This window comes from Protopterus annectens, chromosome 2.part0 (genome assembly GCF_019279795.1).
Source record: "Protopterus annectens isolate FY-2018-M chromosome 2.part0, PAN1.0, whole genome shotgun sequence".
Lineage (NCBI taxonomy): Eukaryota > Metazoa > Chordata > Ceratodontiformes > Protopteridae > Protopterus > Protopterus annectens.
In genome coordinates this window covers 6,778,229-6,793,228 of record NC_056728.1, presented here as the reverse complement: position 1 = coordinate 6,793,228, position 15,000 = coordinate 6,778,229, and the positions used below count along the sequence as shown (strand labels likewise).

The window sequence follows — 15,000 nt, the reverse complement described above, 5'->3', positions numbered from 1 at the left end:
TAAGGATAATGCCAGTCCTGTGCCATCCAAAAGGGGAACTGCCATACGCCAGGAATGATAGGTGGCTGAGAAGGAATACTGAAACATGGAAGAGAAGGATGTCTACGGTTATGATAAGATTTTACACAACTTTTCTATGTCTTTCTATTCCCATGTTGCAGTATTCTGTACATATGGGTGAGTGCCAAAGGTCACGGTGAGGAAGGGGGAGGTGGCCTAGTAGAATTCTCCAGGAATCCATGGAGGATAGCCCTGGCAAATCCAGCTCTGGCCCTAGAGATGTGGTCTAACTTGTAATGTTTGGTGAAGGTATGCAGAGAAGACCAAGTGGCTGCTTCAAGTATAGTGGATGTGTCCAAATCCCTGAAGAAACCCCCAGAGGAGGCCATTGCTCTGGTGGAGTGTGCTTTGACAGTACCTTGCAGGGATTTCCCATGGTGTTTGTAGTTAAAGGTAATGGCTTTGGAAATCCATGTTGAAATTGTTTGTTTATACACCGCCTTCCCTAGGGCCCTTGGGTGGAAGGAGACAAACAGTTGATCAGCCTGTCTGATGGACCTGGCCTTGTGCAGATAGAATCCGAGTTGCCAGTGCACATCCAGGGAATAAAGTACTCTCTCACTGTCTCCCTGTGGATTAGGGAAGAAGGTGGGTAGGTGGATGGCTTGATTTAAGGAAAGATCATTAATCACCTTGGGTATGAAGGAAGGGTTAATTCTAGGAGTAACCCTGTGTGTGGAATACTAGGAAGGGAGGAATAGCCATGAGGGCTTGTAACTCCGACACTCTCCTAGCTGAGGTCAAGGCCACTAGGAGGACAGTCTTCCATATGCAGTGTTTTAGGGAAGCTTTAGCCTCTGGCTCGAATGGGGGAAGTGTGAGCTTCTCTAAAACATAGTTCAGGTCCCATGGAGGGGCAGAGGGCTTCCTTGTTGGTCTGAGATGAAGTACCCCCTTAAGGAACAGCTTTGCAGGAAGTCTGAAAGCTAAGGTGGGATCCAGGGGAAGACATGCAGAAATGGCAGACAAATGGGTTTTAATGTATGAAAATGCTAACCCTGTCTGTAACAGTTTACACAGGTAAGACAGTACTAGAGGAGTCTCACTTTGCAACAGGGTCAAATTGCCTTTTGGGACACCATATGGAGAATATCTTCCACTTACATAGGAAAGATTTCCTGGTATTTGATTTCCTGGCCTCCTGCAGGGCAGTGAGCATGTCCTCACTGTAAAGGTGTCTGAAAGGGATCAGAATCCTATCACCCACAGGATGAGGTGAAGGGATTGCCACTGTGGGTGGATTTGGGATCCCATATCCTGTGTGAGATGGCCTACTCTGGGGGGTAACTTGTGGTGATTGCCCTTGGATAGCTGTAATAGTAGGGGGAACCAATGCTGTCTGGGCAAATAGGGAGTCACCAGCAAGATTTTTGGTCTATCCTGCTGAATTTTCAGCAGGTCTTTTTAAATAAGGGGGAAGGTGGTGGGGAATGCATACAAAAACATTCCTTTCCAAGAAATTTAAAAGGCATCTGTCACCATAGCATGAGCTTCTGGTAGTCTGGTGCAGATGGAAGGAAGTTGCCTGTTGATGGAGGAGGCAAACAGGTCTATTTCAGGTGTACCCTACTGGTCGACCACGTCCAGGAAGATCTCTGTGTAGCATCCATCCGTGTGCCTTCGTCATGGATCTGCTGAGGCGGTCTGCCTGAGAATTCTGTTGTGAAGGTATGTATACCACGTGTAAGGTCACTCTATGCGAGATGGCCAGTTCCCACACCAGGAGAGCTAGTCTGCAAAGCAAATAAGATTTGGTCTCCCCTTGCTTGTTGAGATACCACAGCACTGTGGTATTGTCTGTAAACATTTTTAGGGGTCCTGGATGGAGACTGATTTGGAAGAACTGCAGGGACAGTAATATTGCCCTCATTTCTTGGATACTGATGTGCTCTTTCCTAAATGACACTGGTCTCACACTGTGGACTTTCAGGTGCCCCAGAGTTGTGCCACAGCCTAAGTCTGAGACATCTGTGTACATGGTCTGTTTGGGTTGAGATGGTTGTAGGGAAAAACCTAGGTTGAGGTTCACTTGATTTGACCACCAAAGTATTTCCTGTTTGAGGCAGGGTAGGCAGGGAACCCCAAACTCAAGGGGGTGGGAGTGCTGTGTCCAAACTGACCTGAGGTATGACTGTAGTTTCCTCATGTGGAGTCTTGCTAAAGGTAACATGGGGATAGTTGATGCCATGTAGCCCAGGAACCTGAGGTACTGCCTTGTGGTCATAATTCTGTGATGTGAAGGACCAAAAGCAGGTGTTATGTCAAACTTTCCACCTTTTGGGGTGGAAGGTAGGCTTTCATTATGTCTGTACGGATCCTGCACCCCAAGAAGAATGTCTTGTGTAGGTTCCAGTTGGGATTTTGGGAACCTGATCTGAAATCCTAAGGACTGCAGGAAAGCAATGGCAACTTGTAAATGTAACGTGAATGAGCAAGTCATCTCCAAGTAAAGGAATATCTACATTCCTTTTGTCCTGCAGAAGGCAATAACAGGAGCCAGGCTTTTGGTGAAAACTCAGGGGGCAGTGGAAAGCCCAAAGGGCAAGGCAGAGAACTGAAAGTGAGAAGAGCCCACAAAGAACCTCAGGTATTTCCTGAAACTGGGCATTATAGGGATGTGAAACTAGGCAACCTTGATGTCTAAGGTGGCCATGAACCCTTGAGGAAGTAGGAGTGGAAAATGAGTTGGTAACGTTAACATCCTGAAGGAAGAGGTTTAGAAGTGAGAGGTCCAGAAATGGCCTTCAGGGGCAGTCTTTTCTTTGAACCAGAAAAATCCTGGAGTATAAGTCTCTTCCTATTGCAGACAGTAGAACTGTTTGAATGGTGCCTTGAGTGATCAGTTTGTCTAGCACTGGTTGTAATAGGGGGAGCTGTTATTTTGGGGGCTGTGGGATACTCTCTTTGGCGGAAAGATCAAGATCATGAAGTACCCATCTTTTATTATAGAAAGGACCCATTTGTTTGAGGTGATGAGTCTCCATACTTGGAGACAAAAAGAAAGATGTAAAGAGAGAAAAATGGAGGGAGAGGGTGGGGACTCCAAGGTTGGCAGGTAGTCACACTACCTGCCCTGTCTTAAAAGGGCAGCCTCTGGCGGGGTGGCTCTGGTAGGAGGGGGTTGCTTCCCAGAATTTTTTCAAGGCCTAGTAGAGAAAGCAGGGCGTGAGTGTTTTCTGATAAATTGTGGTTTTGGCAAGATAATTCCTCTCAAATTTTGGAACAGGGGAAACCAGTAGGTGTTTTACGTCCTGCATCTCTTTCCCCTTTTGTTGTAAGAACTTGAATATGTCAGCCACTTTAGCTTCAAACAGGGCTGTATTGTCCAAAGGAGCATCACCCAGCTTAGCTCTAAAATGATCTGGTAGGGGTTGGAAGTATAGCCAGGAATATCTTCTTAAGGCTGATGCTGATGACCTGGTGAAGGCCTCAGCAGAATCATAGCTGCACTTGATAGAGTGCTGGTAACCGGAGAAGTAAGGGCAACTAGGGAACACACAGTTGAGCTTTGGGTGAAGAGTCAGGTGAGTCGGACAATTCCTTGGAAATCTTCTCCAAAAGGGATAAGACATATTTAGCCATGTGTGTCTGATAATTAGTTGCCCTGAAAGCCAGAGTAGCAGAAGTATAGATTTTCTTACTCAAATGCTCCATGGTTTTGCTGTCCTTGTCAGCAGGGAACAGCGGGTCAGAAAGCAGTAGTTTAGAAGCCTTGTCAGTTGAAATGGAAATTGTGGCAGGGTCTGCAGCAGGCACTTAAGGAATTTTGCAGTCTCCAGGACTTTATAAAACCTATCAGACTTCCGTGGTGCAGGGGGCTGAGAGTCCAGGTTCAGGGATGCTGCTGAGAAGGCATCCAGGAAAGCAGGAAAAATAGGAGGAACAGCAGTAGGAGCTGGGGAATCCATCTGAATGAGGTCATAATACCTTTTTTTTGTACCCGTGTCATTTCAGATGATTCCCACTTAAAGTGCTCCTTCATTTTGGCAATAGTTTCCCCAAGGTTAGATCCTATGCTGGGGAGTCAGGATCAACAGATTCTTCCTCTGGGGAACCATATCCTAGGGAAGAAGGCAGCTGGAAAGCATATGAAAGGGATTCTTCAGAAGAATCTTTCGCTTCCCTCCTAGAGGGATCTGATGCCCGAGGCATGGGGCTCAAGATTGGAGGAGGAATTGTGGATGTCCCTGGAGTGGTAGACTAAGGCCATAAAGGCATTAAACATGCTTTGAATAAAAGCCTGCCAATCTGGAGTACTTTCAGGAGCAGGAGACACATGCTTTCTTTTTTCTTTCCTTTTGAGAGATGGCCTACCAGGCGAATGAACCATGAAAGGCCTAGAGTTGAACGCCTGTATGGAAATAGAGAGGTCCGACAGTCCTACCAAAATCGGTTCCCCCTCAGTGTAGGAAACTGACGCCGGAAAAGACTTTGTGGATGTGCCCTCTGCGCAGAATTGTGCAGCTTCCATATAGGGACCCATTGTATCTGAAGAAGTGTGGCACCAGAGCCTTCAACCAGGTCGACGTCGGCCAAAGGCTGAAGGTTGGACTGAGGAGGCACAGCGGCAATTGTAGGCCTGACGGTTTTGGCTTTCTTTTTAGGCAGTTTGGTAGGCAAGTCAGAGGAACCCTCCATACCTAATGCTAATTGCTTCAGACGTTGGTTTTCTAAATATAAGTTAAGCACGTGGAGTTGGCTATGGAGAGTTTTGGGCACAAATGCCTGGCAGATGGTGCAGGCCTTGTAGTTGTGCGACCTAGCTAAACAAAACAAGCACTGAATGTGGGCATCCTTGTGAGGTGTCTGACAGCTGCACTTACACTTGCCCTTTCTGGATGACATGCACAAACATTAGAAACAATAACAATGACTGAAAAGGTTCCCCAATGGGGCACTTATATGATTTCTCTAGAATCCGACAGCTGGGAAGGCAGGAACACCTGATGTTCAACTGGCAGCCATGATGTTATGAGGGCTGGTGCATGCAGATATAATTTTTATGGCCCATGCTCTGTTAGCCACGTCAGAAGTCCCACACGCCATAAAGTGACTGAAATCTTTTGTACACTGGCCAGATGTTTGGGTAGCAAGAGGAGAAAACCCACATGTACAGAATACTACAACATGGGACTAGAAGGACATCCACTATGGTCTGAGCTGAAAGGGAGTTGCTACCACAATCTTTGGAGGGTCTTTCCTTAATTTTTGAAAAAAAAAAAAAACGTGAGTTATCTGTAGAAAGGGTGGAATGGCATACAGGAATGGTCCCATCTAAGGGAATAAGTAGGCATCTGTCTTTTGAGCTCGTTTGCAAGGACCCCTTGAACAGAATTCCATTAACTGTCTGGAAACAAACAGATCTATCTGAGGTGTCTACCACAGATGGATCAATTACTGGAAACAAACAGATCTATCTGAGGTGTCTACCACAGATGGATCAATTACTGGAAACAAACAGATCTATCTGAGGTGTGCAGATTTATAGCAGTAGGTCCTTACATAGCAGTGGATACCCTTGACAAAACGCTGGAGGTTCCAAAACATGCCGATTGTAACACAAAGGGGGTAGTGTATATTGGTACTTGTATTACCTGCCCCAGGTTTTATGTAGGAATGACAACTAGAAGTTTAAAGACCCGTATTCGTGAACACCTATATTGCATCAAGAAGCATGACGAGACCAATGCTTTATACAAGCATTCCAGGGAATGTCATAATTTTAAGAAATTTCTATTCTCTGTTCTTGAGGTTTGCAATTTGGACTTAAGGGGTGGTGACCTTAAAAATTATATTGAACAGAGGGAGACCCTGTGGCAAATCAAATTAAGGGCAGACAAACCCCCGGGTTTAAACGATGCAATTAATATTAAATGCTTCCTGCAGGACCGTAGATTGTGTATTAATAAGGATGCTGCTATGTGCTTTTTTACTTAGAGCTAATTGTAGTTTTTTTAAACAATCATGTTATTTAATTAGTTTTTAATTAGGTTATTGAATTATTGTATTATGGAATAATTGCCTTTTGCTGAAGTATTTATTGTGTACTTGCATTTTGTAAGAGTTTTCTGATGAAGTCATTTGACGAAAGCGTTTAATAAAAGTCACTACGCTATTTTGTTTGGAGCTTTATATCTGAGTTTGTTGATCAGTCACCCATCTTTCATCCTATTTCTTTTGTAGATCTATCTGAGGTGTCTACCACAGATGGATCAATTACTGGAAGACCCCTGCTTGTAATTTCTATTCATGAGGGTCTAGTCTAGTCCTGCTCAATTTGTCTGCTAAAAGATTTGCTCAGATGGAATGTATGAAGCATGACGTGCCAGACTTCAGCAGAGCTGCTACCTACCAGACAATCACAGCAAATTTGCAAAGGAGAAATGATCGTGTACCCCCTTGTTTATGTATCACATAATTATGGTGTTGTCTATGATAACTTGCTCAGGTACCTGGAACCAGTGATGATCTAATGCTATTAAAGCAGTGACAACTGCCAGGATCTCTGACATTTATATGCTTTTGTCTGTCCCTGGAGTTCCACAGACCTTGCACCTTCACCCCTTTTGAAACTATTCCCCACACAAAGTTTGAATCATCAAATGTGATAGACCAGGAGTGAAACCAAAAATAGAAGGCGAGACCTAGACTGAGAAATGACTGGTCCACCTACCAAAGGAACTCCTTTCTGACAAACCTCATAACTGGAATCTGAAAAGATAAGGGAAGATGATGCCGAGTCCAGATAGACTGAGGTACTACTGAATTCTTCTCTTGCGAAGTCTGGCTAAAGAAACAGGAGAACCTCAGAAACCATGAAACCCAAAAACCTGAAAAATTCCCTGACTTGAAGACTGAGACTGGCTGGAGAAGTCCTGGTAGAATTCTTTGCACGGTTCTTCTTTGACCAGTGGAATAAGGGGGTGTTCCTTCCTTCCCAGTGACAAATCTAGAAGACATTCTAGAAATATTAGTGAGTGAGAAGGGATGAGAGACCATTTCTGCAAGTTCAACTGAAGGCTAAAGACTCAGGAGTTGCTTCATGACCCATGAAGGGAATCCTGACAAATGGAAAAAGTGCCTGCAAATATAAGAAAATTGTCCAAATAAGGAAGGATGCAAATGCGTTGAAGCCTGAAGTGATAAATCACTGGAGCCAGGCAATTTGTCAACACCCTTGATGTAATGAAAAGACAAAAGGGTAAGCCAGAGAACAGATGATGTGAGACAGACACAGAACATCTTATAAAAAGCCTGAATTCCTTGCACATTGGAATGTAATAAGAATCTTTTAGATCTAATGTTATCAAGAAACTGCAGGAGGGTATGACAGGCAACAGAGTTTGCAGGATCAATATTTTGAATTTTGGAATTGAGAAAGGAGAGGTCTACAACTGGGCTCCAATTTCCTTCTTTCTTTAGTATCAGGAAAAATCCTTGAACAAAACCTCTGTGCATCTGAGCTGAGGGCACAAGTTCTATCACCATCTGAGCTAACATATGCTCTAAAATAGGAGAAAACATAGATGTCTAGTTTGCAGGATGAGGAGGAATCCCCTGAAAAAGAGGAAGGGATCCCCACTGCTATTTGTACCCCTGCTGGATAAGTATCAAAACCCAACTACTTGAGAAAATTCAATGCCACTCAGAAAGATGTAGGCCTAGGCTGCTGGAGATATTTGAAGAATTACCAGGGTGAGAAGTGGGAAGAGATAGAAGAGGGAAATAGTCTCTCATTTTTTGGACTGTCCTTGGTTTCTGGGAAGCTCCCTCCCTTTTCTGAGCCTCTTTGCCCCTTCCTTTTTGAAATATTGCTTGTTAAAACTTTACAGAGACTGTTTACTCTGTTTCTTGGAAAAAGATCCTTAAAAGGAAGGAAGGAAGGCTTTTATAGAACACTGAAAAATAGGGCTAAAAAATCTGAGCGACCCCTTGAATCAGTTTTCCTCTCATCAAATTATAAGGACCTCAGCAGCAGGGAGCCCAAGCAATACATCTTCGTAAAGGGGAGAATTCAAAATCTCAGCTTTAACATGTTATGGTAAGTTTTGAGAATGTTAACCAAGCAAATCCTCTCAAAACTGAACCAGTAGCAGCAGCTCAGGAAACAGCATCAACAGAATCACAGGAGTGCTTTTTAAAGAGTATTTGGTTGCCCGAGAAGCAAACAGATTTAAGGAATTTAACACACAAGCTCACAGCTTTGAAGGCATATACAATTTGAATCCAAGTCTGCCTTTGAAAACAAGGTGATTCATCAACAGCTATTCATCTGACTGCTTAATGTGATTTTCCAAGTCTGCTCCCCCTTCAGGAGTAATAAACTAATTTTTTTAAAAATGTGAAATAGCCTAGAATCGCCACTGTTTTAGCAAGTGGGGGAATTTCATAGCATTCAGGAACTGAATACCTTACTCATGAGCTGTGGAAAAACAGTCAATGATAAGTAAAGATTTATCAGCCAATAATCAATGATATATGGTTGCTTTACTAACCTATTAAATAGGAAGACAGCACCCATCAGAAATACGAATATGCAAATAAATAACTAAATAAATACAAAAAATAAAGTGTCACTGAAAAATAAAAAAAACACAGAATGTAGAAACTCACTGTAATACAATTACAACACTTTTTTTGTGGGGAGGACCTCACTCACTTTGCACACCTTGTGATGTGGGCGGTTGCACCCTTGCACCCATAACGAAGTCCACTACACCTCACAGTATGGTGAATTCTCTGAGGTCCTACCTCCCAGACCCTGGTATACATTTCCTTTGCTCTCAATGCCAGTATTTCTATTTTGAGAATTTTTCTTAAGGTCCTTGAAACTTCATGAAGAACCAAGCAGTCGGAGTACAGAAGATGATAATGGCTTTTCAAGGTGAAATTCAAGACAATTAGGATGATAAATCGTGACTCAGCAAATGATCAGAACACCAATTACCTTACACAGGTTACTAAAAACATGCCTTTAATAATATGAAGTTCAGTCTCATAAAAAAAAACAAAACAAAACAAAAACTATCGATTAATTCCACAGTTACAACAGAACATGGTAGGGTCTCACTGGTTAGCACTCTACCACCACATAATTTCACCTGCATCTCCTGGGTCACTGTTTTTTTTATATCTTAAGGGACATCACCTGCAAGCATTACATACATAGTTATTTCCTCTGAGTCCAGAGCTATAACCAAACAACTAGCCAAGTCTGTTTTTTTCTTACCACTGTTTCATAGTTGTCTTAAAAATAATAATACTCATCATCCATGGTTAAACAAGCTCAAGGAGTCGAAGAAAACTGTCAAATGATTTTGAAGAAGTCCTTGCGTGAGGCAGAATGAAAGTTTTAAAAAGAATTTATTTTCATCTTTAAAAAAAGATTTATTATTAAGCTATGCTCAGGCCTAGTGTTTGTTTTTGGCAAACTATCAAATGACAATTATTTGTTTTGGAAAACACATCTAGCATATCCACATGCTCTCAAATTACAAGGAAAATGGTTGTCTTACCTAGTGTCTTAATTTCTGACACTAGCCTGACAAGCTAAAGAGTTTTATTTTTAACAATGAATAAATAAAGCAGCACAGTTAAGTTTGCCTCATTCTAATGCTGCTACTGGTTTGTCTGTTGGATCTGGATGTAAAAGCTGATACTGCACTTTAGTCTTTCACAGCAATGTTGCTGGGGTCTGCTTTAGCAGATATAGAAGAGGTTGACAAACAAATCAGTGGATGCTTCATCTAATTCTGAAGTATTTGACATGAATCTGGACATTTCTAGGCACTATAAATACCATTTTAAGTAGAAGCACAAAAGAAGGATGAGTCTAATGCCTCCATAGTGCTTTTGCTCTTCAAAAACGTAAAGATTCATGTTCAGAGAAAGGCTGGGATTCTCCAATCAATCCAGAGTGTCTCTCTCTATTTTTTGGAGCTCTCTAAAGGAGGGATATCCCGGGGAGAAAGCAGCAGAAAATGAATTCACTATTTTGGTAAGTTTCCGACAGGAATTTTAGTTCTTCAGACTATAGATGGATGACTCAGACAGGAGATGAAGTAAATCCCCCTTACTTTTCCTAGTATGTTTTCTACTTGAACCGCTGTTTCTATGCACTAAGGTCAATAAAAGGGAAATGTAGAAACTGGAAGGCAGAGAAATGCATGCTTGGCGAAGCACCAGAAATGAGTCTTGCGCCAGTGGTACCAGCATGTAAATATGAAAGTTAAATTAGGCCTACTACTAGGGAAATCTGCCTGTCTGAGTCTTTAACTATATGCTGGAAGGCACGTTCATGCACCTTTAATGTTTTTTATCAAGAAAAAAGAAACATTCTCAAAGATTATAATCAGTAAAAGGATTGACTGGGGTATTACAAGTATAAGCCCATGTATCTGGGGAGTTCCAAACCCATGCTAATAAACCAGAAGCCACTAATACTAAAAGGCAATTCAAGAGAAACCCCACCACACAGACAGGAATCGGAGTTTTCAAGATTGACAAAGGATCCAGACTATGAGCCTTCAACCATCTCTAGTGATTTCACTTTAGGTGTACGGTGGGGTTAGTTGTTGGATATAATTTTAAGTAGGTATTTTCATTCTCTATGGCAGTTCATGACATCATGCAATGAGTCTTACGTAAAGAAAAACATAAAATGGCCCTACTTGGGTACCTGGTGACTACACACAAAACTTAAAAGTTCAAGCCTAGGCTGCTTGTTTAGCAGTGAGTTGTTGCACGTTCTTATGATGACTGCAAGAAGAGATCTGGAAAGTGCTAGTAGTGGAAAATGTGGCTGTGTTAGTGAGCATCTAACATATAATAATGGTGGGAACTTCCATGAGACAATCGGTACAATTACAAAACAAGCAAGTTCTAAAATTTCTACACCCATTCAAAGCTGGAATAATATTAATCCTTGTGTCGCACATAGCTCATAATTCCCTTCAAAAGGTCTTGTATACTTCCCTGGTGAACCACATGCAAAACTGTACCTTTTCTCCTCGGGGACCAGACAGTGGCAATCCCCTTGTAGAGAAGTAGCTAGCTTGGATGTTAATTACAAATTGATGGGTCATACCTCCATCCCAATAAAGGTTACAGAAAGAATTATAAAAGGATAGGCTGTTGGAAGTTCATAAATATTAACTGTCTACAATATGGACAGCAGGCAGAGTCAAACAGCGGCAGTTTTGTCAGCATTATCAGTACCAGTTTCATTAGTACCATCTGATACATTTCTAAGCATGCATTTCTACAAAAACTCAGAAAAGAATCTCAGCTGATGCCCCATATCAGGACTATGAAGATGTGATACTACACCAAACAGAAGGGTGATAGGATTTTAAAATGTACAAGACATGGGACTTGCGTAAGTGATTAGGGAATGGGAATCTAACAAGCAGGAGATGGGACAGTGATGGTTAATGGGAAATGTAGATAACTTAACTACTGCTTAATGGTGCTGGTCTTGTTCAGTCTACTTTTATCAGAACTTACAATGAGACTACACAATAAAGCTGTTGTGTTACAATGTTGACATACAGATTCATTCAGTGGACAAGGAGAGGGCAGCCATCCTCCAGAACCATCTAATACAGTGTAGACAGCATAGACAGGCATGAATTACATGTAGCAAGAGATAGGAGGTAGTAGAGAAAAAAGTGCAAGCTTATGGACTTCTGTTAGAGGAATGGACTCGGCAAAACATAAATGCACTAGCAAACATGGTAGGGTACACAAGAAGGAGACCACAGATACAATAATCACACATTAAATTAATTGTACTTTGTGGTGTGAAACAGGAGTGGCAAAGGCAAACTGAACATGAGGATACACTGACAGGGGTACGGGCCCCAGTTCTTCTCCCGTTACATATGGCATTGATGTCTCATCTGAAATACTCTGCTCTGGAAGTCATATTAGGCAAATATTTAAGCTGTTCAAAAATGTGTACAACAATTAACTAGCCGGAGAGTTAAAATGGGAGGAGGGGCACAGAATATAATGAAAAACTCAAAACACTGACAAACAACAAATGATAAGAGACAGCAAGGAAAAGAAATGAAGGCATCACATCATGAAGCAGACTGGTGCTGCAGAACTGAAATGGAAGCATGTACATGTATGGAGGTCTGAACGAGTTAACATTTCAAACCAATGTAAGGAAGTATTCCACAGAGGAAATAGTGGGGCCTATAGAATGTACTGCTGGAGAATGTGTACAAAGCTGAGACCTACACATGGAGTTAAAGGTGCCTAGTGTAGGCAGTGAAAACAGATTATGAACGGGAAAGGAGAAACTGCAGAAACCTGTCGGCAATACTCAGATTAATAAAAAAAAAGTGTTAAATTCATTTTCCTGTCATATTCACATTAAAAAATAATGTCAGGGCAAACCAACTTAACAGTAACCAGTTCTGAAAGATTATGCAACTTTGGATGCTTGTGGAATTGCTCAGAAAAAGGAATCTTTTCTTACCTAGCTTTACTTTCACAGTATCCCCACTGCGATTCCGTCTCTTTCGCTCTGGAACAACTGGTGACCTCTGCTCCCACAATGGCAAGGGGGATTCCTGAGAATTCTGTTTTCTTTCAAGTTCTAAATCATTATCACCATGTAATACAGTTCCAGTTTGTGGATTCACTGAACCAGCAGACTCTGATGACTTGGAAGAATCTGGCTCACTGAAGTCAATCAAAACAAGAGAAGAATCAGGAGAAAATGTAATTAAGTCCTTAGGAAGTACAGTGAGTGGTACCTCTTTCAAACTGGTATCAGGACTTGGTTCCTCTTTCTGTTTCTCATCTTCTACATCTGACAATGAGCTTTTATCACTGAAATGGACATCCTTCTTTTCTTCTTCCATGTCGAGATGGTAAATTTGCTGCAGATCTCGTCCCAGTGCCACAGAGGCCAGGATAGCTGCACTGCTGAACAAAGCTTTGTGAGTAGTCTTTGGCTGTGGCATTCCCTCGTTATTTGAAGAATGCAGTACGCATGATGCGGTAGGGGACTCTATGGGGGAGTTCTGAGGTAGTCGGATCTTTCCATGGCTTAGAAATAATGGTGAACCTTTCTTATCACCTCCTTAAAAAAAAAAAGTGCAATACAATTTTCAGTTAATGTTTACACTACTATACACCATTCTTTTCTCCAGCTAAACAGTAGTATTATGATCACAAACAAAAGTCTTAACTTCAACAGAAAGGCTGTAACCTAAAAAGCAGTAACAGGCTTAAAGGTACATGTTTTGTGAGCTTTGCTGTGATAGTGCACATAGCAAAATCATTTTCTGCCCAACTTGGATTTTATAGAGGTCATCTTGTTGCTATGTGCCAATTAGTTACAGTAGTATATAATGCTTACAACATATCAGCCAAACATAGTGAATATTGTTTTTAAATAACTTCAGTGAAGTTGTCTAGGATCTACCATAAGACATCAAATTGCTATACATTACGCAATGAAAACAATGAGTCTGTTAAATCAAAATTGCACACTGTCAAATTTAACAGGCGCATATGAAAAAATACTTTTGCAGGGGTAAGTATATCTGCAATCCCCATAGCCCTACATCTGTAAACAAACTAAATCAAACTATATAACCTTGGTGTTAAGGAGACACTTCGTCACCCTGACAGTTCTGTAGTCTAACATGTTTTAATCTACAAATTTCAGCTAAAAAGTATGTATGCCAATTAAACATGACTGACTGTTCTCATTTTGACAAGTGTGTGTGACACTCGGGTATCCCATTTTTTTTTATCAATCAATAACAACAAACAACATCTATAACATCTTACTGTGAAGCACAGAGAGACAGAGATTACGATAAAAAAAAAAATGGCCTCATTTCATAGAAAAGTGTGCTTACTAAACATTAAACAATCTTGGAAAGAAATGCCTGCAGGTTTTAGATTTTAGGGTACCCATAACAGCACCCACCAGAAGCAGAGGCCAATCTAAGAAGATAGAAAAGACTCTCTCTCAGTTTGGACTTTAAGCATGCTCAGATTTACAACTATATATATATATATATATATATATATATATATATATATATATACACGTAGCTGCGGTGGTACAGCGGTAGCATTGTTGCCTCAAAGCAAGAGATTCAATTCTCGGCTGGAGTGTCTTCTGTGTGGAGTCTGCATGTCCTCCCCACGGTCGAGTGGCCTCCGAAAGACATGGGTGAATGGGCATGAAGGTTGGGCTTCGGGCTGGCAACTCGGCACCATAAAATCAACTGCCAATCAGCAGATCAGAGTTTTGGTGTTGCGACCCCTAACTGGGAAAAGCTGAAAAGACAAACATATATATATATATATATATATATATATATACACATATATATATATATATATATATATATATATATACACACACACACACACACATACGCGCGCACATATATATATATAACATATATACATATATATATATATATATATTTATGGGTCCACTTTGTAATTTCGAAATACTGAAATCTCGAAATTCAGTACTTCGAAACCACAAAGCCGAAAACCCAACCACAACTCACAAATTCGAAAACACACAACCACGAAATTCAAAATCCCGTAATTACGCTACACATACAGTACACACAAACATACACACAACCCCCCCCCCCACAATCAAAAAAACTCATCTAAACATATAAGCAGGGATGGGCAAGCCCCCCTGCACCCCCAACCCTCCTACTTATATATTCGAATTCCCAAGATCACACAAACAGAAACACAAATGAAACTCTAACACACACATCTTACAGTCCCTCAAACACATAACAGTCACAACACACATTTACACACACTAAACCCCTAACCAGCATACTTACACACACAAACTTATCAAAATTAAACCTAAAAGTACAGTTGTGTACACTTACCATAAATGTTGATGTTACAGTGTGTTCACTGTTGCAGTCA

General features: G+C 41.3%; 1 protein-coding gene across 1 annotated transcript in view; it reads right to left on the bottom strand.

The window, feature by feature from the left end:
- Window positions 1-15,000, bottom strand: part of LOC122793690 (mitogen-activated protein kinase kinase kinase 10-like) — a 1,334,525-nt gene that overhangs the window by 130,296 nt on the left and 1,189,229 nt on the right. The window contains exon 10 of the mRNA XM_044061910.1: window positions 12,548-13,156. Coding sequence (XP_043917845.1) covers window positions 12,548-13,156 — 609 coding nt within the window. The remainder of the gene's footprint in view (window positions 1-12,547; window positions 13,157-15,000) is intronic.